This window comes from Neofelis nebulosa, chromosome X, assembly GCF_028018385.1.
Source record: "Neofelis nebulosa isolate mNeoNeb1 chromosome X, mNeoNeb1.pri, whole genome shotgun sequence".
Classification (NCBI taxonomy): Eukaryota; Metazoa; Chordata; class Mammalia; order Carnivora; family Felidae; genus Neofelis; species Neofelis nebulosa.
Genome location: NC_080800.1, coordinates 107,652,097 through 107,668,038, shown reverse-complemented (window position 1 = coordinate 107,668,038; position 15,942 = coordinate 107,652,097). Strand labels below are relative to the sequence as shown.

Below are 15,942 nucleotides of genomic sequence, written 5' to 3'. Positions count from 1 at the left end.
TGGGACCTGGAGAGGTGGTATGCCTAGGGCAAGGGGGGTGGCGTGGTCATGGTGTCATATAAAGGTGGAAAGCCAAACCTCTGGCCCTAGTGTATACTACACAATTACTTGTGGCATGTGTTGAACAGAATCATAGCTTGTTGGAGGGCCAGGAAGAATTGTAAAAATTACAGCCAGCTACCCACTGACAAAGCTTGATACATTCTGATTTAGTTTAAATGAGGGGTGTTGCTTTCAGAGAGAAACGTAATCTCCACCCCGCCCTGTTACACCAGACTTCTGAACCACTCCCAAACGCTGAGGCTCTTAAACCTGCGCATGCGCCAAAAGTTGGGGCAGCAGAGCGAGTGGTGAGTGGTCCCGCTCCTCTTCCCCCCACCACCACCCGCCGAGAGCTATGCCAGTTGGGGAGGACAATGCTGCAGCGTGGGACGCAACACAGTGAGGGGCGTGGCCTGGAGGACGCATTACCCTAGCGACCACCACCGTGGCGGCGCGGACTTGATCTAATCGTAGAGCGGGAAAGGTGTGAGTGAAGAGGTGAAACGAAGAGGGCTTGCTGCCCCAGCCCCCCGGCACTCTGGGGGCTGACGGGCGGCCATGGATCTGTATCTCAGCAACTGCTATAAGGCTGCCGAAGCCTCCACCACTAAGGCGGCCGCCAGCAGCCTAGCTGCCGCCAGAGAGCAGTGCGGCACCGTGAGTGGTGGCTAGTGCGGTGTAGTCGTCGTCCTCCTAGCTCCTGGGCAGAGTCTTGGGTCGGCGGGCGGGCGGACGGAAGGGGCGGAGACCTCAGCGGAGCGAGCGGGGGAAAGGGGCGGGTGCCTGAAGATTCAGCTTCAGGCTCCCAGGCGGGGCAGCCGGTAGTGGGGAGTGCTGCCTGTGGCCGCGACCAGCGTTGGGTGGGGTCCAGAGAGATGGCTGGCAACTCGTGGAAGCTGGGAGGTTTTCCGGGGCGTCAGCAGAGCGGGCTCTTTCAACCCTGAGTGGATGGTTCTTTGGTTTATGTGGAAGTATTAGCCCATTGAAATGTGTGTGAGTAGATTGATCTAAACTAAAAGAATAGGTCTTAAAAAAAAAAAAAAGAGAGAGACTTTCTCATTGTATCTGACAGGGCTCACAAAAAGAACCCATTCCAGAGGTCGGAGCAGCTAATCTATTGGATCTTCCTCTTGGGGTCAAGCTGCCTGTTATCCCAGGAAGCAACAATGTATTCTACACTACAAATATAAGTGAAAAGGTAAACTGAGTTTTAATAGTGCTTAAGTGATTTTCTTTACTCTTTTTAACTTGCTATTAAACTTGAAATACTTGCTATGATTTTGCTTTGAGTCAACTTCAATTTCACACACAAAGTGAAGGTAAAAGAGTTCAAATGTGTAGTGTCTGAACTTCACTTTAATGATGGAAGGACCCATGATATACCTCAGCCACCAGTTCATCCTTAGTTCCAAACCAAAGCCTGCGCTCCCAAAGGTCGGGGTCTTTTCTGCCTACCTAAACATATCATGCTAATTCTTACTTCCGTGCCTTTGTCCATCTGGCTCCTGCAACCTGGCATGCACTTTTCTCCCCTCCTTCTTGACCTTCAATTTGAGCCGTCTTTTAAGAGCTACCGTAAGAAGCCTTTTCACAAGTGTCACAACACAGAGCTAAGCTTTCCTTAGAATTTACATACCATTGGTCTGCACTATCTTAGTTATCACTGAATCAGCACTTTTAGTGATTCAGTGTGCTGCACTCACATTGTTACACATTTTAAGTCCTCTGCCTCTGTCCTTAATTTAGGTCAAGCCTGAAGGAGGTTCAGAACTTTCTAGCTGAGGGTGTGCTTTCATCACAATAGCAAAAGGTTTTACAGGAATAATCCTGACATCCTTATTCTTGCACAGTCTAGTATGTCATCAAGGATGAGTAGGGGCTTCTTGGTATTTCGGATACTTTTCTAATATATAGGATTTTTTTAGGTTTTACTGGTAGAAAACAACAGAGTTTCTCTTTTGAAAACGCATAATGTTCTACTAAATATATGTCAATCTCACAGAAATTGATTGAGTCACACTCCCACAAATTAGCTTTCCTAAAACATACTCAAACCCTATTTCAATACTAGTAGTAACATTCCATTTTAGTTTATAACTGTAACCCTATCTGTTGGTTTTTTTCCTCAGTTATCTTCTATTTGTTATATTTCTATACTGTTCCTGCTGTTCACTTGTTAGCTACTTCTTATTTCCAGGGTTTTTTCCTATACTCAATTACACTGATTATCGCTGTATTATATTGATTACCCCCAAAATATATGCATTTAATCATGATCAAGCACTGCATTCAACTCCCCCGAAGACTAACTTTGTGGGATCTTTGTCTTTTAACAGGATCTCCTCAAGAAAGTAAGACTTTATATTTACACCATTAGGTGTTTTTTTTTAACTCATTTTACCCTCATCACCACCTTATAAGGTGAAGCTATGATTTATCTAAGGTCCCAGGTAGATAGTAGCAGAATTCAGACCAGAACCACCATCTCCTGACTCAGGGCACAGTTCTTCACCTGACCTTTCAGCTTCCTCAACTGCAGACCACTTAAGCACATCACTACAGAAACGGAATTTAAAGGTCTTTCATGTTTTTTTGAAAGCAAATGGAAGGCAAAATTATAGTATCCAACTGTCTTGTTTTCAATCAGATTAAAATGTAACAATGTAACCTACATATCTTTAGCTATGCACTAATCCAAACCTGACAAGTGATCCTATACTTCCAACATTTTGATACCAAACTTATTCTCAAGTAATTTGTTTATAAATTAATTTGCTTATTAGTATACTAAGATAGCAACTGTTCACAAACTCCTTAAGTTGCCTTTGTTGTAAAGTTAATAGTAAAAACTTTGCCAATTAACTTAGACATTCTGCTTTCAAGAAAAGATAACCTGTTAAAAGAACAATTTCCATACTTTTAAAATTTTTCCCTGTGACCTCCCACTGGCAGGTGGTGATGTTATAATAGATTCTTCAGTTCAGGGAAACCAATCATTTTAATTGACAATAGAAAACTTAACCCTGGCTTCAACAAATGGATTTGATTCTTTCTTGATAGGTCAGTAGCCCAGGGTTGGTCAACATATGTCTGTTACCAACAAAAGTCAACATCTAAAAGAAGAAGCTATAACCAATCTGCTAATTGCAGCATTGTTTCAACTGCCATCAACTGCTGATCATTTCTTTTCTAGGAAAGATGTGGGCTTCTTATCTAGTCCCACTGTAAATTAAATCATTGCCCAGAAGGATGTCTTTCTTTGCCTTTGTAAGGAAACATTAGTAGTCAGTGAATCCAGTTTCCTGATATAGGTCCCTTAAGAAAGACAAGAGGCTAGCACAATCAAGCAGTCAGAAACTTACAAAGGAAGCTTTTAAATCTAAAAAGAAAGCTAGAACTCTATCATTCCCCTCTTGTCTTACCCCCTGCCCACATATGAAGCATCCTACCTGCCTTGCAGGAACTCTTAGGGCGACACATCACTGTTCATTAATTGGACGGAGGTTGAGGCTATCACCTACCTCCAGCCTAAAGACAGCTTTGGTAGAGAAGAGAGAAAGAGAAAGGCAGTGAGATTAACCTAAATCAACCCCCTGTCCACATTCCCTCACTTCAGGTTCTGCTTGCATGCTTTATTTTCACTGAACAACCTAGTCAGTTCAACAAATTGAGGTTTAAAAGTGCAATTTCATCCATTTTACATATGTAATACTTTTGAATCTGTGTGTTTGCAGCTTTACCAGCCTTCTTACGACTTTAACCTGACTGATCCTTATTGCCGACTTTTGGAAACCAGCTATAAAAGTCTGCATGATCCACATTTAAAAGCATACTATAAGCGAAAAGATATCCTAAAGAGATTAAAGAAGGGCGGCTACATCACCAACAATAATAAAGTAGGTTGAAGCCTACTTCCTTTTAACTAGCAGAAGTTAGGGACTTGATAGACACTTGGTTCTGTTCTTCACTAGGAGCTTGTATCAACTTTGGATAGACAGTAAAGAATATTTATTAGAGAATTCAATTACTCAGTATTTGGATTTCCAAATAAGACTACTTGTTCCTACTTGACCTTTTTTCTTTGATAACAGCAAAAGACAAGCACCAAATGATTCAAATATGTAAAGACATCCATACACACATATTTATTTGTGTATTTTCTCCCAGCTGTATTGTAGTGCCTTTCCTCTTGTTCTAAAAGTAATAATGGCACAGTATACCTATCAAGGAATATTTCATATACCTTTTGAGAAGACTAGAGACAAAAACCTAGCAGAAAACAGCATAATGAAATAAATTGGAGGGAGGATATTAAATGTCATTATTATACTGGTGTTTTAATAACAAATTCATTGGGAATAATAAATTTCTGATTATGATGTGAACCATATTATTGAAATAATATTATTTAGATAGATATTTCCTGGTGATACAGCAGTTTTAGATACCACTTTCCAAATTACTACCAAAATGTGCTGTTATTACCCTTGATCCCAAAATTGTTACTAAAATGAATGTTCTTATGACACTTTTCTCTGTAAAGCTTTATGACTGTCACAATTTTCTGTTTATACATTTGGTTTTCGGTTTTGTTTTTATAGGTCATATGTACTTTGAAAGAATTGAATAAGTACAGGCAGTATCTTACTACTTTAAAATTAGACTTTGAAAGAAACTATATAAAAGAACAAGTAAGTTAATACTTAAATTTGTTTTATTTGGGGCCTGTAAAGATAGTTTTTATGTAGGATTTAGGAGAAAGGTTTGGTCCTCTGCAGAATATCTACTTACAATAGCCTGACCTAAAATTATTAAGGTAACAAATCAAATAAGATCTCTAGAGATCTATAAGAAATAAAGATGAGACTTTTGCCTTTAATTTACAGAGAGAAATTTTCACTTATCTTGAATGGAGCCACATTAGACTGAAATGCAGGTTAACAGAATTAACCATTTGTAAAGTATAGGAGGTTTACTAAGCCCTAAACTCAAGAAGGCATACCAAAGGACAGGTTTATTTCCAGCCAGTATAAAGACCTTAATTTTTTTTCTCTCTCAGAAAATCATTGAAAAACAAGTAAATAAATTGAATGAAACCAAGAAAGCCTATGACAGTTATGGAAACGCACAATTCCAAGAATGGCTGTTACAGGAAGGTACACACACAACTCCAGACCAAGAGCTGGTAATAAAACACAGGTACGACTGAAGTTAATGCATATTTCATGGACATACTATAGACCCCAGGAAGTTGTAAAACTACTAGAAATCATTGAAAGCAGGATAAAAAAAAAGTATTCGACACTATTTAACCCCCTATAGTTTTCAACATGGAGAAAAAGGAAAAGGAGATTAAGAGGTAACAGGTTTTGGGAACCCTGGTGCCAAGGCTTGGGAGGAGAGTTTCTTCCTGAGAAACTGGAGCCACCAGAAACCCAAGAGGTGGGCAAAACTGATATTTGAAGAAATCTAAAGTACAAATCCCTAAGCCTGGGAAACCCACGTCCATAGTAGCAGAGAGAGAGATGTGTTCAGCATGTTTCTAAATTACATTTAAGGAAAGTACTTCAGGGTCAAAAAGGGAAAGTTCCTATAACTTCAGCTGATGCTAATACAAACAGGTGTTGTTCCTCCACCAACCGTGTGTGTTCATTCAGCTATTACCCACACATGTGCACTATTACCATTCAGCGGCCAAACCCATGCCCTAGGAGGCAGAGATGAGTTCTAGTTCTTTCTCTTTGTCCTTTGCCAGGGGTGAGGGCCAGTCACCCTTCCCTTGCCTCTTAAATTCCATGGATTCGTGTCATGATATGCTAGAATACGTGCTGATCTACCAAAGTCCCAGACTGGTGATCTGCAGATCTCTCTATACATGGAAGGTCATTCAAGGACTTGGAAATTACAGAGAGACCAGTAACCACTTATTTTTTTTTTGTAATTTTTTAAAGTTTGTTTGTTTGTTTGTTTATTTACTTAGAGCATACAAGTGGAGGGGCAGAGAGAGAGAGGGAGAGAGAATCCCAAGCAGGCTCCATGCTCAGCATGGAGCCCAACACAGGGCTCGATCTCACAACCTCGAGATCATGACCTGAGCCGAAATCAAGATTTGGACACTTAACCAACTGAGCCACCCAGGCACCCTTTACCCACTTATTTTTAAAGGAAATTCAAATTGACTTATGTTTTGAAGTTAGTCTTTAAGCTGATTTCAGCTGCCTTTGGAAATTCATGTTCCTCAAACTGCTGAGCTATAAATAATCTCTGTGTAAAATGTTTTTAATCACTCTGTTCCATATTTTGCCATTGTCCCAGCCACAATAATAGACTTGTATAACAGAGTCTGGTAAAATTAGTATAGCATGGTGAGTTAGTGGCTCAGGTGAGCTTAAAGGTCCCTGAAAAACTCTACATTTCCTGTATTTAAGAAACAAAAACAACCCAGAAGGTGGTTTGGGAATATCAAAATAGATAATATCATCATAAGGAAAACACCCAATTTACTTTAACTTATATTTGCACTTTTACTTAGATATTTAGATATGATTAGTAAGGAATTAGACAAGGTTGAGCACACGGCAGAAAAGCAGAGCACATTCCGGATGAAGGAAGAAGAACTACAACATCAGGACCACATTAGAAGAAAACAGTCTCCGTAGACAAATTGAAGAGGTGAGGAAAACCAAATTTTAAACATTGAAGGGGAAATTTCATATGTTTGTTTCATTGGTAAACATTTTTTAGCAATCCCACCATATTACCTGAAGCTATTTCAGGTCTAAAAAATAAACCACTATTAAAAATAACAATAATTTAAGGAATAAACCACTGTTTTTTATCAGTTATAATGGACAAGATTTCACTTAACATAGTGAGATTGACACCACAAATTATATATCCATTGCATTTCTAGTCACTTTCTGCTCTGAAAGTTTTAGATATTAACTCTAGTGAAAAATTATCATGCCTGTATTCTCTCGAAGTTCAGACAAGCCTATTTATTTCTCTGTCAAAATATATTTAAGAGCAACCGATTACATATGATATACCCCTTAGTCAATAAGAGAAAACCCTCTTGTCAACATCTTTTTAGACCCATCTTTGGAGCCAGGCTTATACTTGAATTAAGTTTCCAATAGCAAAATAATTATCTTCCTTTTGCCATTCAATTGCATTCGCCAACATATTCCCAATGAAAAGTGGTAAAAGAAGCCCATTCTAAAGCCAATGTAAGATTTTTATTATGGTTGACTCGATTTCTGTAAGGCCCTTGACTTGATCTAATTTGCTTATTGACAAAATACAAAAAAAGAAAAAGATAATGAAAGAAAACCCTCTGCTAACTACCATAATATTGTGCTCCTTAGGGATGGAAGACAAAAGAAATGCTTCTTCTAACCAAGATTGGAGAAGAAGTAAAAAGAGAAGCCCGAATTGAGGAACAACGTCATAAACTCTGGGAGGAAGCCCACCGGAAGGTAGAGTGAGCTTTTACCAGTAACTTGGGCTATTTGAGAAAAAGCTTTTGCCAATTTTGATAATTAAAGTGTGAATTATCAAAAGTGGCCTAAACTCATGAGGATAGCTATTGATGGAGAGACCCAGTCTGGTCTGAACCTGGACTTCAAGGGTTGGTCTGAAATGGGACCAGTGTCCAGAAAGCGGGCAATGAGTTAAATTGGATCTAGTTGTTACAATATATTCTTCATGTTGGACAACAAAAGGAAACTCACCCTTACTGCCTTCCTAGCTTTGTACTCATTGTGACTTCAGAAATCTCAAAATAGGAATGAGGGCACCCTTCAAGTAGACCATCATATTTGAAATATCTGTTTTGCATTTCCAGTGGCAAGTTGCTGTTCAATTTTTAAATGTTAAATGTATTTTTTAATATTTAGAAACAAGCACTTCTAGAGAAAAAAATCGCTTATCATTTACAAAAAATGCAAAAGGATGACCTTAAGAGAGAAGAACCAGGGGAAAGTATAAATGAAAACAAAGGACAAGACAAAAGAGAAGGTGAGAGAGAAACAATAAATGATAAAGTTGCTAAGTAGAAGATGCATATTTATATATTAAATATGGTGGCTTTATTAAAAAAAATCTCTATGTGCTTATACAGAGAGGTCACAGGCCCCTTGCAAAGGGAAATCCTAGAAGCCCACACTACCTGTGCCAAGCACTATGCAAGGCACCTCCTAGTTACAGCTCAAGTTGTAAAGAATCTACATACACACACAATATTATTATATATATATAAAAAATTCAACGCTTCTATAAAGTGATTCAGTAGACAACACTGCCTGCACTACAGGTTTAAAAAGGAGCCAGTAAAAGGAGACAGTATAAAAAAATACAACACAGAAGGAGAAAGATACATATATATATAGACAGAGAGAGAGAGACAGAGAAAAGGAGCAGTAAACGAAAACATTACCAAAAAAGAGAGAGAAACAAAGAGGGAGACAAAAATATTTTTATTTATTTTTTAAATGTTTATTATTTTTTAGAGAGAGATGCAGAGCATGAGCAGGGGGAGGGGCAGAGAGAGGGGGAGACCCAGAATCTCAAGCAGGCTCCAGACTCTGAGCCGTCAGCACAGAGCCTGACGTGGGGCTCAAACCTGCAAATTGCGAGGTCATGACCTGAGCCAAAGTCAAGCATTTAACCGACTGAGCCATCCAGGCGCCCCAAGAAAAATATTTATAAAAATGGAAGAAAACATTTCAACTCAGGACCAGTAAGATTATACAAAACAGTAAGAGAGCAAACTAGTAAGAGAAAGAGAGGGGGAAAAAGGATTTTTCATTTCCAATTTTAATTTTTTTAGGTTTTTTTAAAGGAGACAAAAGAAGAGACATTTAAAATATACCAAGCACAAAACAGAAATAGATAAAAAGTAAGAACCAAAGGTTAAAAAGGAAGAGGCAGTAAGAAAAAAATGGTACAAAAAGAAAAAAATGAAATGAAGAAGAGAAGGAAAGAATAAATAGGAGAGAAAAAGAAAGAAAACTGAACAAAATAAACCAGTAAGAAAACACACACACACACACACACACACACACACACACACACACACACACACGATGAGGTGGGTGGGAGGAAAACAAAAGCAAAGAAATAAAACAAAAAGACTAGAAGGAGAAAGACAAACAGGCAAAGAAAAAAGAGTGAAAGAAAGAAGAAACAGATATACAGGGGGAAAATACAGGAACAAAGAGAGAGAAAGAAAGGAAGATGGAGAGGAAAGAAGTTTAAAAAGGATAATTCAGTGGGACAAAGCAGAATAAAAATAGAGAGACACAGAGTCTCTCACAGAGACAAAGGAGTTTGACACAGAGAGTCTAGTGAGAGACAAAGGAGTTTGAGTCATCTAAAAAAGTCAGTTCAGAGGCGCCTGCCTGGCTCAGTCGGTAGAGCACATGATTTGATCTTGGGGTCATAAGTTCAAGCCCCACGTTGGGCATAGAGCTTACTTAAAAAAAATTTTTTAAAGAAGTTGGGGTGCCTGATTGGCTCAATTGGTTAAGCCTCCAACTCTTGATTTCAGGTCAGGTCATGATCTCATGGTTTCATGAGTTCGAGCCCCACGTCAGGCTTTGTGCTGGTGGTGTGGAACCACCATTTAAATATTTTAAAATAAATAATAAGTCAATTTAAAAATACATTAAAATTAGGGGCACCTGGGTGGCTCAGTCGGTTTAGCGTCTGACGCTTGATCACAGCTCAGGTGATGATCTCACGGTTCGTGAGATAAACTTTAAAAAAAATTTTTTAAATACTTTAAAATTAGGTGGATGGATCAATCAATTCATATATACTTAAATACATACATTCATATACAATTAATTCATATATCCTTACATAAATTCATGTACAGATACATAGAACTGATTTTTTAAAATATTTTTAATGCTTATTTTTGAGAGAGAAAGAACAAATGGGGAAGGGGCAAGAGAGAGAAGGAGACACAGAATATGAAGCAGGCTCCAGGCTCTGAGCTGTCAGCACAGGGCCTGATGTGGGGCTCAAACTCACAAACCTTGAGATCATGACCTGAGCCGAAGTCAGACACTTAACTGACTGAGCCACCCAGGTTTCCCAATAGAACTGATTTTTAAAAAGAGAGGCCAGTAATAAAGACAGGACACAAAATAGAGGGAAAAGGGAAGAATAATTTACAGTAGTGAATATAATGAGAGTAAAACAAATAGGGGACTGAAGCGGGGTGGGATTAAGAGAAGGAAGGGACAGGAAGTAAATATATCTATTAAAAGGGAAGAGTCTGGGAAAAGGAGTAACAAAGAGTGTGAACATGAAAGACAGCATGAGGATGCTGAAAAGGAGAAGCTAGTGAGAAAATTAAGTACAATCATGGACAGGAGGAGGAAATCAAGGTCTAAAAAGAAATTAGTTAACAAATACAGTCAAATAAAATAGATACAGAGATACATAGATATAGAAAAGACTGGACTTTAAAAGTACAGTCCACTAAAAAAAGGAGTGTAAGAAAAGATAAATAGGAAGACATTATAGGAAGCAGTTATGACAGCTTAAAATGGGAAGAAAAGATGGAAGGGAGGGAAGGAAAAGGAAAGCAAAGAATTTTGAAAGGGATGAGGCTAGGAAACTTGGTAAAAAAAATAACAAGATATAAGAGTAAGAGACACAGGAGTTTAAAAGCAGAAGCTACAGTGAAAATAAGTACAATTGAGGAAGGCAGGGAGAGGGAAAAATGTAAAAAGATGTCACTTAAAATAGAGTAAAATAAAGATAGGTAAACTGATGAGACAGTTCAGCAGTAGTGGGGGGGATGGATGGATGGACAGACAGACAGGATTTCAAATAGAAAAAACCAGTAGTAAGACTGGACAAAAAGAAAACAAAAGGAGAGAGAAGGAAAGAAATTGTTATAAGGAGCCACTAAAAAGAGAAAGGAAGGGAGGGAGCAAGAAAAAGGAAAGAAGGAAGTAAAGTTTGTATAGGATGAGTCAGTAGGGAAAAGTTATTTGCAAGAGACAGATGTGAGAGTATCAAGGAAGACCAGTAAAATAATCAAGTACAGAGGTGCCTGGGTGGCTCGGTGGGTTAAGCATCTGACTCTTGATTTCGGCTAAGGTCATTATCTCAAGGTTTGTGAGTTCGAGCCCTGCATTGGGCTCTGCACTGACAGTGTAGAGCCTGCTTGGGATTCTCTCTCTCTCTCTCTCTCTCTCTCTCTCTCTGCCCTTCCCCCACTTGCACTGTCTCTGTCTCTCAGAGATTAATTAATTAATTATTAAATTAATAAATTAATTTAAAAAAATTAAGTACAATTGTGTAGTGTGCAAGAGATTTAAAAAGTAGAAGACAGTAAAAGAAAGAATGTAAAATAAAGATACAGGGAATTGATAGCCAGATCGATGGCCAGCCAGCTAGGCAGGTGTATAGGTAGAAAGACCTGATTTTAAATAGGAGGAAGCAGCAGTGAAGACAGGACAAAGATGTATAAAGAAAGAGGGGAAAGGGGAAAAAAGTTTAAAAAGAGGAGTAGTAAAAAGAGAGTAGAAGAATGGCAGGAAGAAAAGAAAAAGAGGAAAGAGGGGGAAGGAGAAAGAAAAGAGGAATGAACACAGGAAGGTGGGAAAACCAAATGAAGGAACACAGACGGGAAATAGAGAGTGAGTGCGTGAGTGGTAGGGTGGAGATAACAAAGGAAATAGGAGGAAGGAAGAAAGAAATGAGGGAAGGAAGGATGAAAAGGCAGGAGGGGAAAGGAAGGAAAGAAAAAGGCAGTGAAAGAAATGGAGTGAGTAAAGATCTGAAGAAAGGAGGGAAGGCGGAGGAAGTGAAGAATGGAGGGTAGAGAGATCTAAAGAGAAGTCAGGTAAAAATAAATGTGGTTAGATAGATGGAAACCAGGTATATAGGCAGACAGGATTTTATGAGGAGGACCTCATACAAAAGACAATATTAAAAGATAACAGGAGAGCGGGCACCTGGGTGGCTCAGTTGGTTAAGCGTCCGACTTCAACTCAGGTCATGATCTCCTAGTTCTTGAGTTCAAGCCCCATACCAGGCCCTGTGCTGACAGCTCAGAGCCTGGAGCCTGCTTTGGATTTTGTGTCTCCCTCTCTCTCTGCCCCTCCCCCACTTGTGCTCTGTCTCTCTGTATTTAAAAAATAAATAAATATTTAAAAAAAATTTTTAAGATAACAGGAGAGAGTATGAAGGGAAACAAAGTTTATTCATTTTTTAATGTTTTTATTTATTTTTGAAGGAGAGAGACACAGAGCATGAGTGGGGGAAGGGCAGATAGAGAGAGAGACACACAGAATCTGAAGCAGGCTCCAGGCTCTGAGCTGTCAGCACAAAGCCCGGAACCCATAAACCATGAGATCATGACCTGAGCCAAAGTCAGACGCTCAACCAACTGAGCTACCTAGGCGCCCTGAAGGGAAAAAAAAAAAAAAGTTTACAAGGAGAACCAGTAAAAAAGGAGTATATGAAGAATGGAGGGAAGGAGGGAGTAAAGGAGCAGGAAAAAAGAGAAGAAAGGAAGTGAGGTGGGGATATGAGGAGAGAGGGAAGGCAGGGAAGTAGGGGTGGGGACGGAGGGAGGGAAGGAGGAGAGAAGGCAGGGGTGCAGGTTCACCAAAAGAAGGCAAAGCAATCCAGAGGAGGACAGCAAAAGGAGTAAGAAAGAGACCTAGAGACAGTTGATGAAGATCTAAAGGTAGAAGGGAGGGAGGGGGTGTGGAGAGGGAGAGAAGGAAGGCAAGAAAGAGAGGAATATTCTAAAATGGGGTGAGACTAGGAAAATAGTAAAACAAAAAGAAGAAAGAATATTAGAGAGACAGAGAAGTTGAAAAGGAGGAGCTAGTAAAACATGATGTACAGAGTAGAGGACAGAGAGAAAGAGATCTAACAAAAGTCAGATAAAAATAAAAATAAAGATGGAAGGAAGACAGCTAGATGATAGGTAGGTAAATGGTAGATAGATAATAAAAGGTAGAAGACACCAGAGGAGAATATGTGAAAAAGGTAGGATGAGAGAGAAAGAGAGGAGAGAAGAAAAGGAAAAAGGTCTGGAAGTGGAACCAGTGCAAAGTGAATAAAGGAAGAATGGGAAGAAGGAAGGAATGAAGGAAGGGGTAAAAAGGTAAGAGGGAGGTAGTGCAGGGAAAATGGGGGCAGTGGGAAGGAGGGAGGGAGAAATGAAGACAGGAAGGACAGAGGGTGGGGATGAGGATAGAGATACGAAAGGAATGTAGCAAAGAGAAGGGAGGGAGGGTGAAAGGAAGGAAGACAGAGCAGAAGTAGGAAATAAGGGAAAAAAGACAAGTTTATGAGCAATGAGTCAGTAGGGGAAAGTGTTAAAGGAGAGAGGGAGACAATGGGAGGGGGAGGAGCCAATAAGTAAAGCAAGTGCATTGTGAATGATGGGGGATTTACAAAGTAGTAGTCAAGTGTATGTCAACTATACTTCAATAAAACACATAAAAGTCAATAAAATACAATGTAATAAATATGGATAGATATCTAGGTAGGTAAAGGGATGGGTGGGTAGGTGGGTGGATGGATAGATGGGATATACATTGATAGAAAGATAGATACCTAGATAGATAAAACTGATTAGAAAAAGGAGAAAACAATAAAAAGAGTACATAAAAGAGTTAGGGAAAGAAAAGAAATGGAAAACTTTTTGGACATGGGCCAGTAAATAGAGAGTAAAAGAAAGAAGATGGATGGACAGGATAAGATAGAATAGGGCAGGGGAAGATAGGATAGAGCAGGATAGAATAGGATGAGGCAAAATAGGATATAGGATAAGTTAGGGCAGGATAGGATAGGATGGGATGGGATGGGATGGGATGGGATGGGATGGGATGGGATGGGATAGGATAGGATGGGATAGGATAGGATGGGATAGGGCAGGATAGGATAGGGCAGGATAGGATAGGGCAGGATAGGATAGGATAGGATAGGGCAGGATAGGATAGGGCAGGATAGGGCAGGGCAGGATAAGATAGGGCAAGAGAGGATAGATAGAGCAGGATAGGAGGATGGGCAGGATAGGATAGGGCAGGGAAGAGGAGGGAAAGGAAGCAGAAGGGAGAAGGAAAAGGAATAGAGAGAAAAGAAGTTTTAAAAGGAGAACAAAATAAAGGGATTTTTTAAAAAAAATGATAGAGGAAATATGTGCAAGAGGAAGTTTTTAAAGGATGAGCCAGTAAGAATAGACAATGTGAGAGGAAAGAAAGAATGAAAGTTTATGAAAGGAGAGTCAGTAAGAAAAGTTCATAATTTAGCCCAGTGAAGCAATGAGGTGGTAACACCTGCCTCTGGGATTAAAAAAAAAAAAAAATCACTTCAGCAGCTATATTGCTTCCTCCATCTTTAACGGTTAGCTTCTAATTACAGTAGGAAGTTTCAGGTAGGCATCTTTTTTAAATGTTTATTTATTTTTGAGAGAAAGACCAAGCAGGGGAGGGTCTAAGAGAGAGAGGGAGTGAGAGAATCCCGAATAGGTGGTGCACTCTCAGCATGGAGCCTGACGTAGGGCTCGAACTCATGAACCTTATGATCATGACTTGAGGCGGAATCAAGAGTCGAATGCTAGGGATGCTTGGGTGGCTCAGTCAGTTGGGCGTCCAACTCTTAATTTCAGCTCAGGTCATGATCTTACAGTTCTGTGAATTCGAGCCCCACATGAGGCTCTGTGCTGACAGGGCAGAGCCTGCTTGGGATTCTGTCTCCCTCTCTGTTCCTCCCCTGCTTGCTCACTCTCTCAAAAATAAACTTTAAAAAAATCTCATAAAGAACGAGTCTAATGCTTAACCAACTGAGCCACTGAGGCAACCCTAAGGTAGGCATCTTAAACAGTGGCCACCTCAAATGGTTTTTAAAAAGGAAAATATTTTTTAAAATATGCTCACAATATCACATAGGTGACAGAAGAATGAAGAGATCTATTTCACATATGAAATAGACTTATACCACTATAATAAGGCCATCATCTTCTATCACATAGACACAAAGGGATGCATATCTTAAAGCTCTAGTGAAAATGCAATCAGCACACATAGTTTGGAATCCTTTTGTCTATCTGAATGATTAGAAACAGTAACTGTAGTCATCTCTTTCACAGCTGAGGTATATGTATACTGTCACTTGCCCCTGCCAAGCTCTGAGGCACAGCCAAGGAAGATCATGAGCACTCTCACAGCATCTCCAGCATAGTTGTTTGTGCTGTCGTGCATCCCCACACAGAGAAAAGGCCATGTTCTCACTGGGCAGGATGGAGGGATGGAGTTTTTTCCCTTCTCCCAGAAGACAACTCTGCCCAAGTATAGCTTTAACTACACAAGATAATACTGTAAAAGGGATTGCCTTGCCTCCCCATCACATCTGTCTTCTGGTTTCTCAACCTTGCCACTATTGACATTTTGGGCTGGATAATTCTTTGTTTTGGGGGCTGTCCTTTGCATTGTAGAATGTTTAGCAGCATCGCAGGCCTCCACCCCCTAGATGCCAGGAGTGACCCTCCTCTGCCACATTTGTAACAATCACAATGTCTCCAGACATTTCCAAATGTCCACTAAGGGAAAAAATTGCCTCCCATTGAGAACCACTACTTATCCTCTGCAGTTCCTCCTTACAGCCCCATATGTATATTAGCATATAGCTCTCCTTTTATTGGGCATGAAAGAATAAATAGAATCTATCTTGGATAACTGTCATGTGCACTAGTAAAAACAAATATTTTCTTGTGTTTCTTTAAGCTCCTTCCCCAGAGATAAAGAAAACAAGTGATAGTACCAGTGGCCAGAAATTACACCAAGGACAAAAACGTAATTGAAATTATTTGATTAGAAGTACTAAACTAGTAATTTGTAGAAAGACGGGATTTGGTACTGA

General features: G+C 39.6%; 1 protein-coding gene and 1 long non-coding RNA gene across 2 annotated transcripts in view; both read left to right on the top strand.

Annotated features, from left to right (window-relative positions):
* Window positions 1-334: 334 nt before the first annotated feature.
* On the top strand, window positions 335-5,210 carry LOC131501965 (uncharacterized). The gene is made up of 3 exons (XR_009256931.1): window positions 335-526; window positions 1,115-1,240; window positions 5,102-5,210. It is a non-coding gene; the product is annotated as an uncharacterized LOC131501965 (long non-coding RNA).
* A 1,392-nt stretch (window positions 5,211-6,602) lies between these two features.
* Window positions 6,603-15,942, top strand: part of LOC131501960 (fibrous sheath-interacting protein 2-like) — a 34,828-nt gene continuing 25,488 nt past the window's right edge. The window contains exons 1-3 of the mRNA XM_058712520.1: window positions 6,603-6,714; window positions 7,410-7,520; window positions 7,941-8,061. Coding sequence (XP_058568503.1) covers window positions 7,428-7,520; window positions 7,941-8,061 — 214 coding nt within the window. The 5' untranslated portion in view covers window positions 6,603-6,714; window positions 7,410-7,427. The remainder of the gene's footprint in view (window positions 6,715-7,409; window positions 7,521-7,940; window positions 8,062-15,942) is intronic.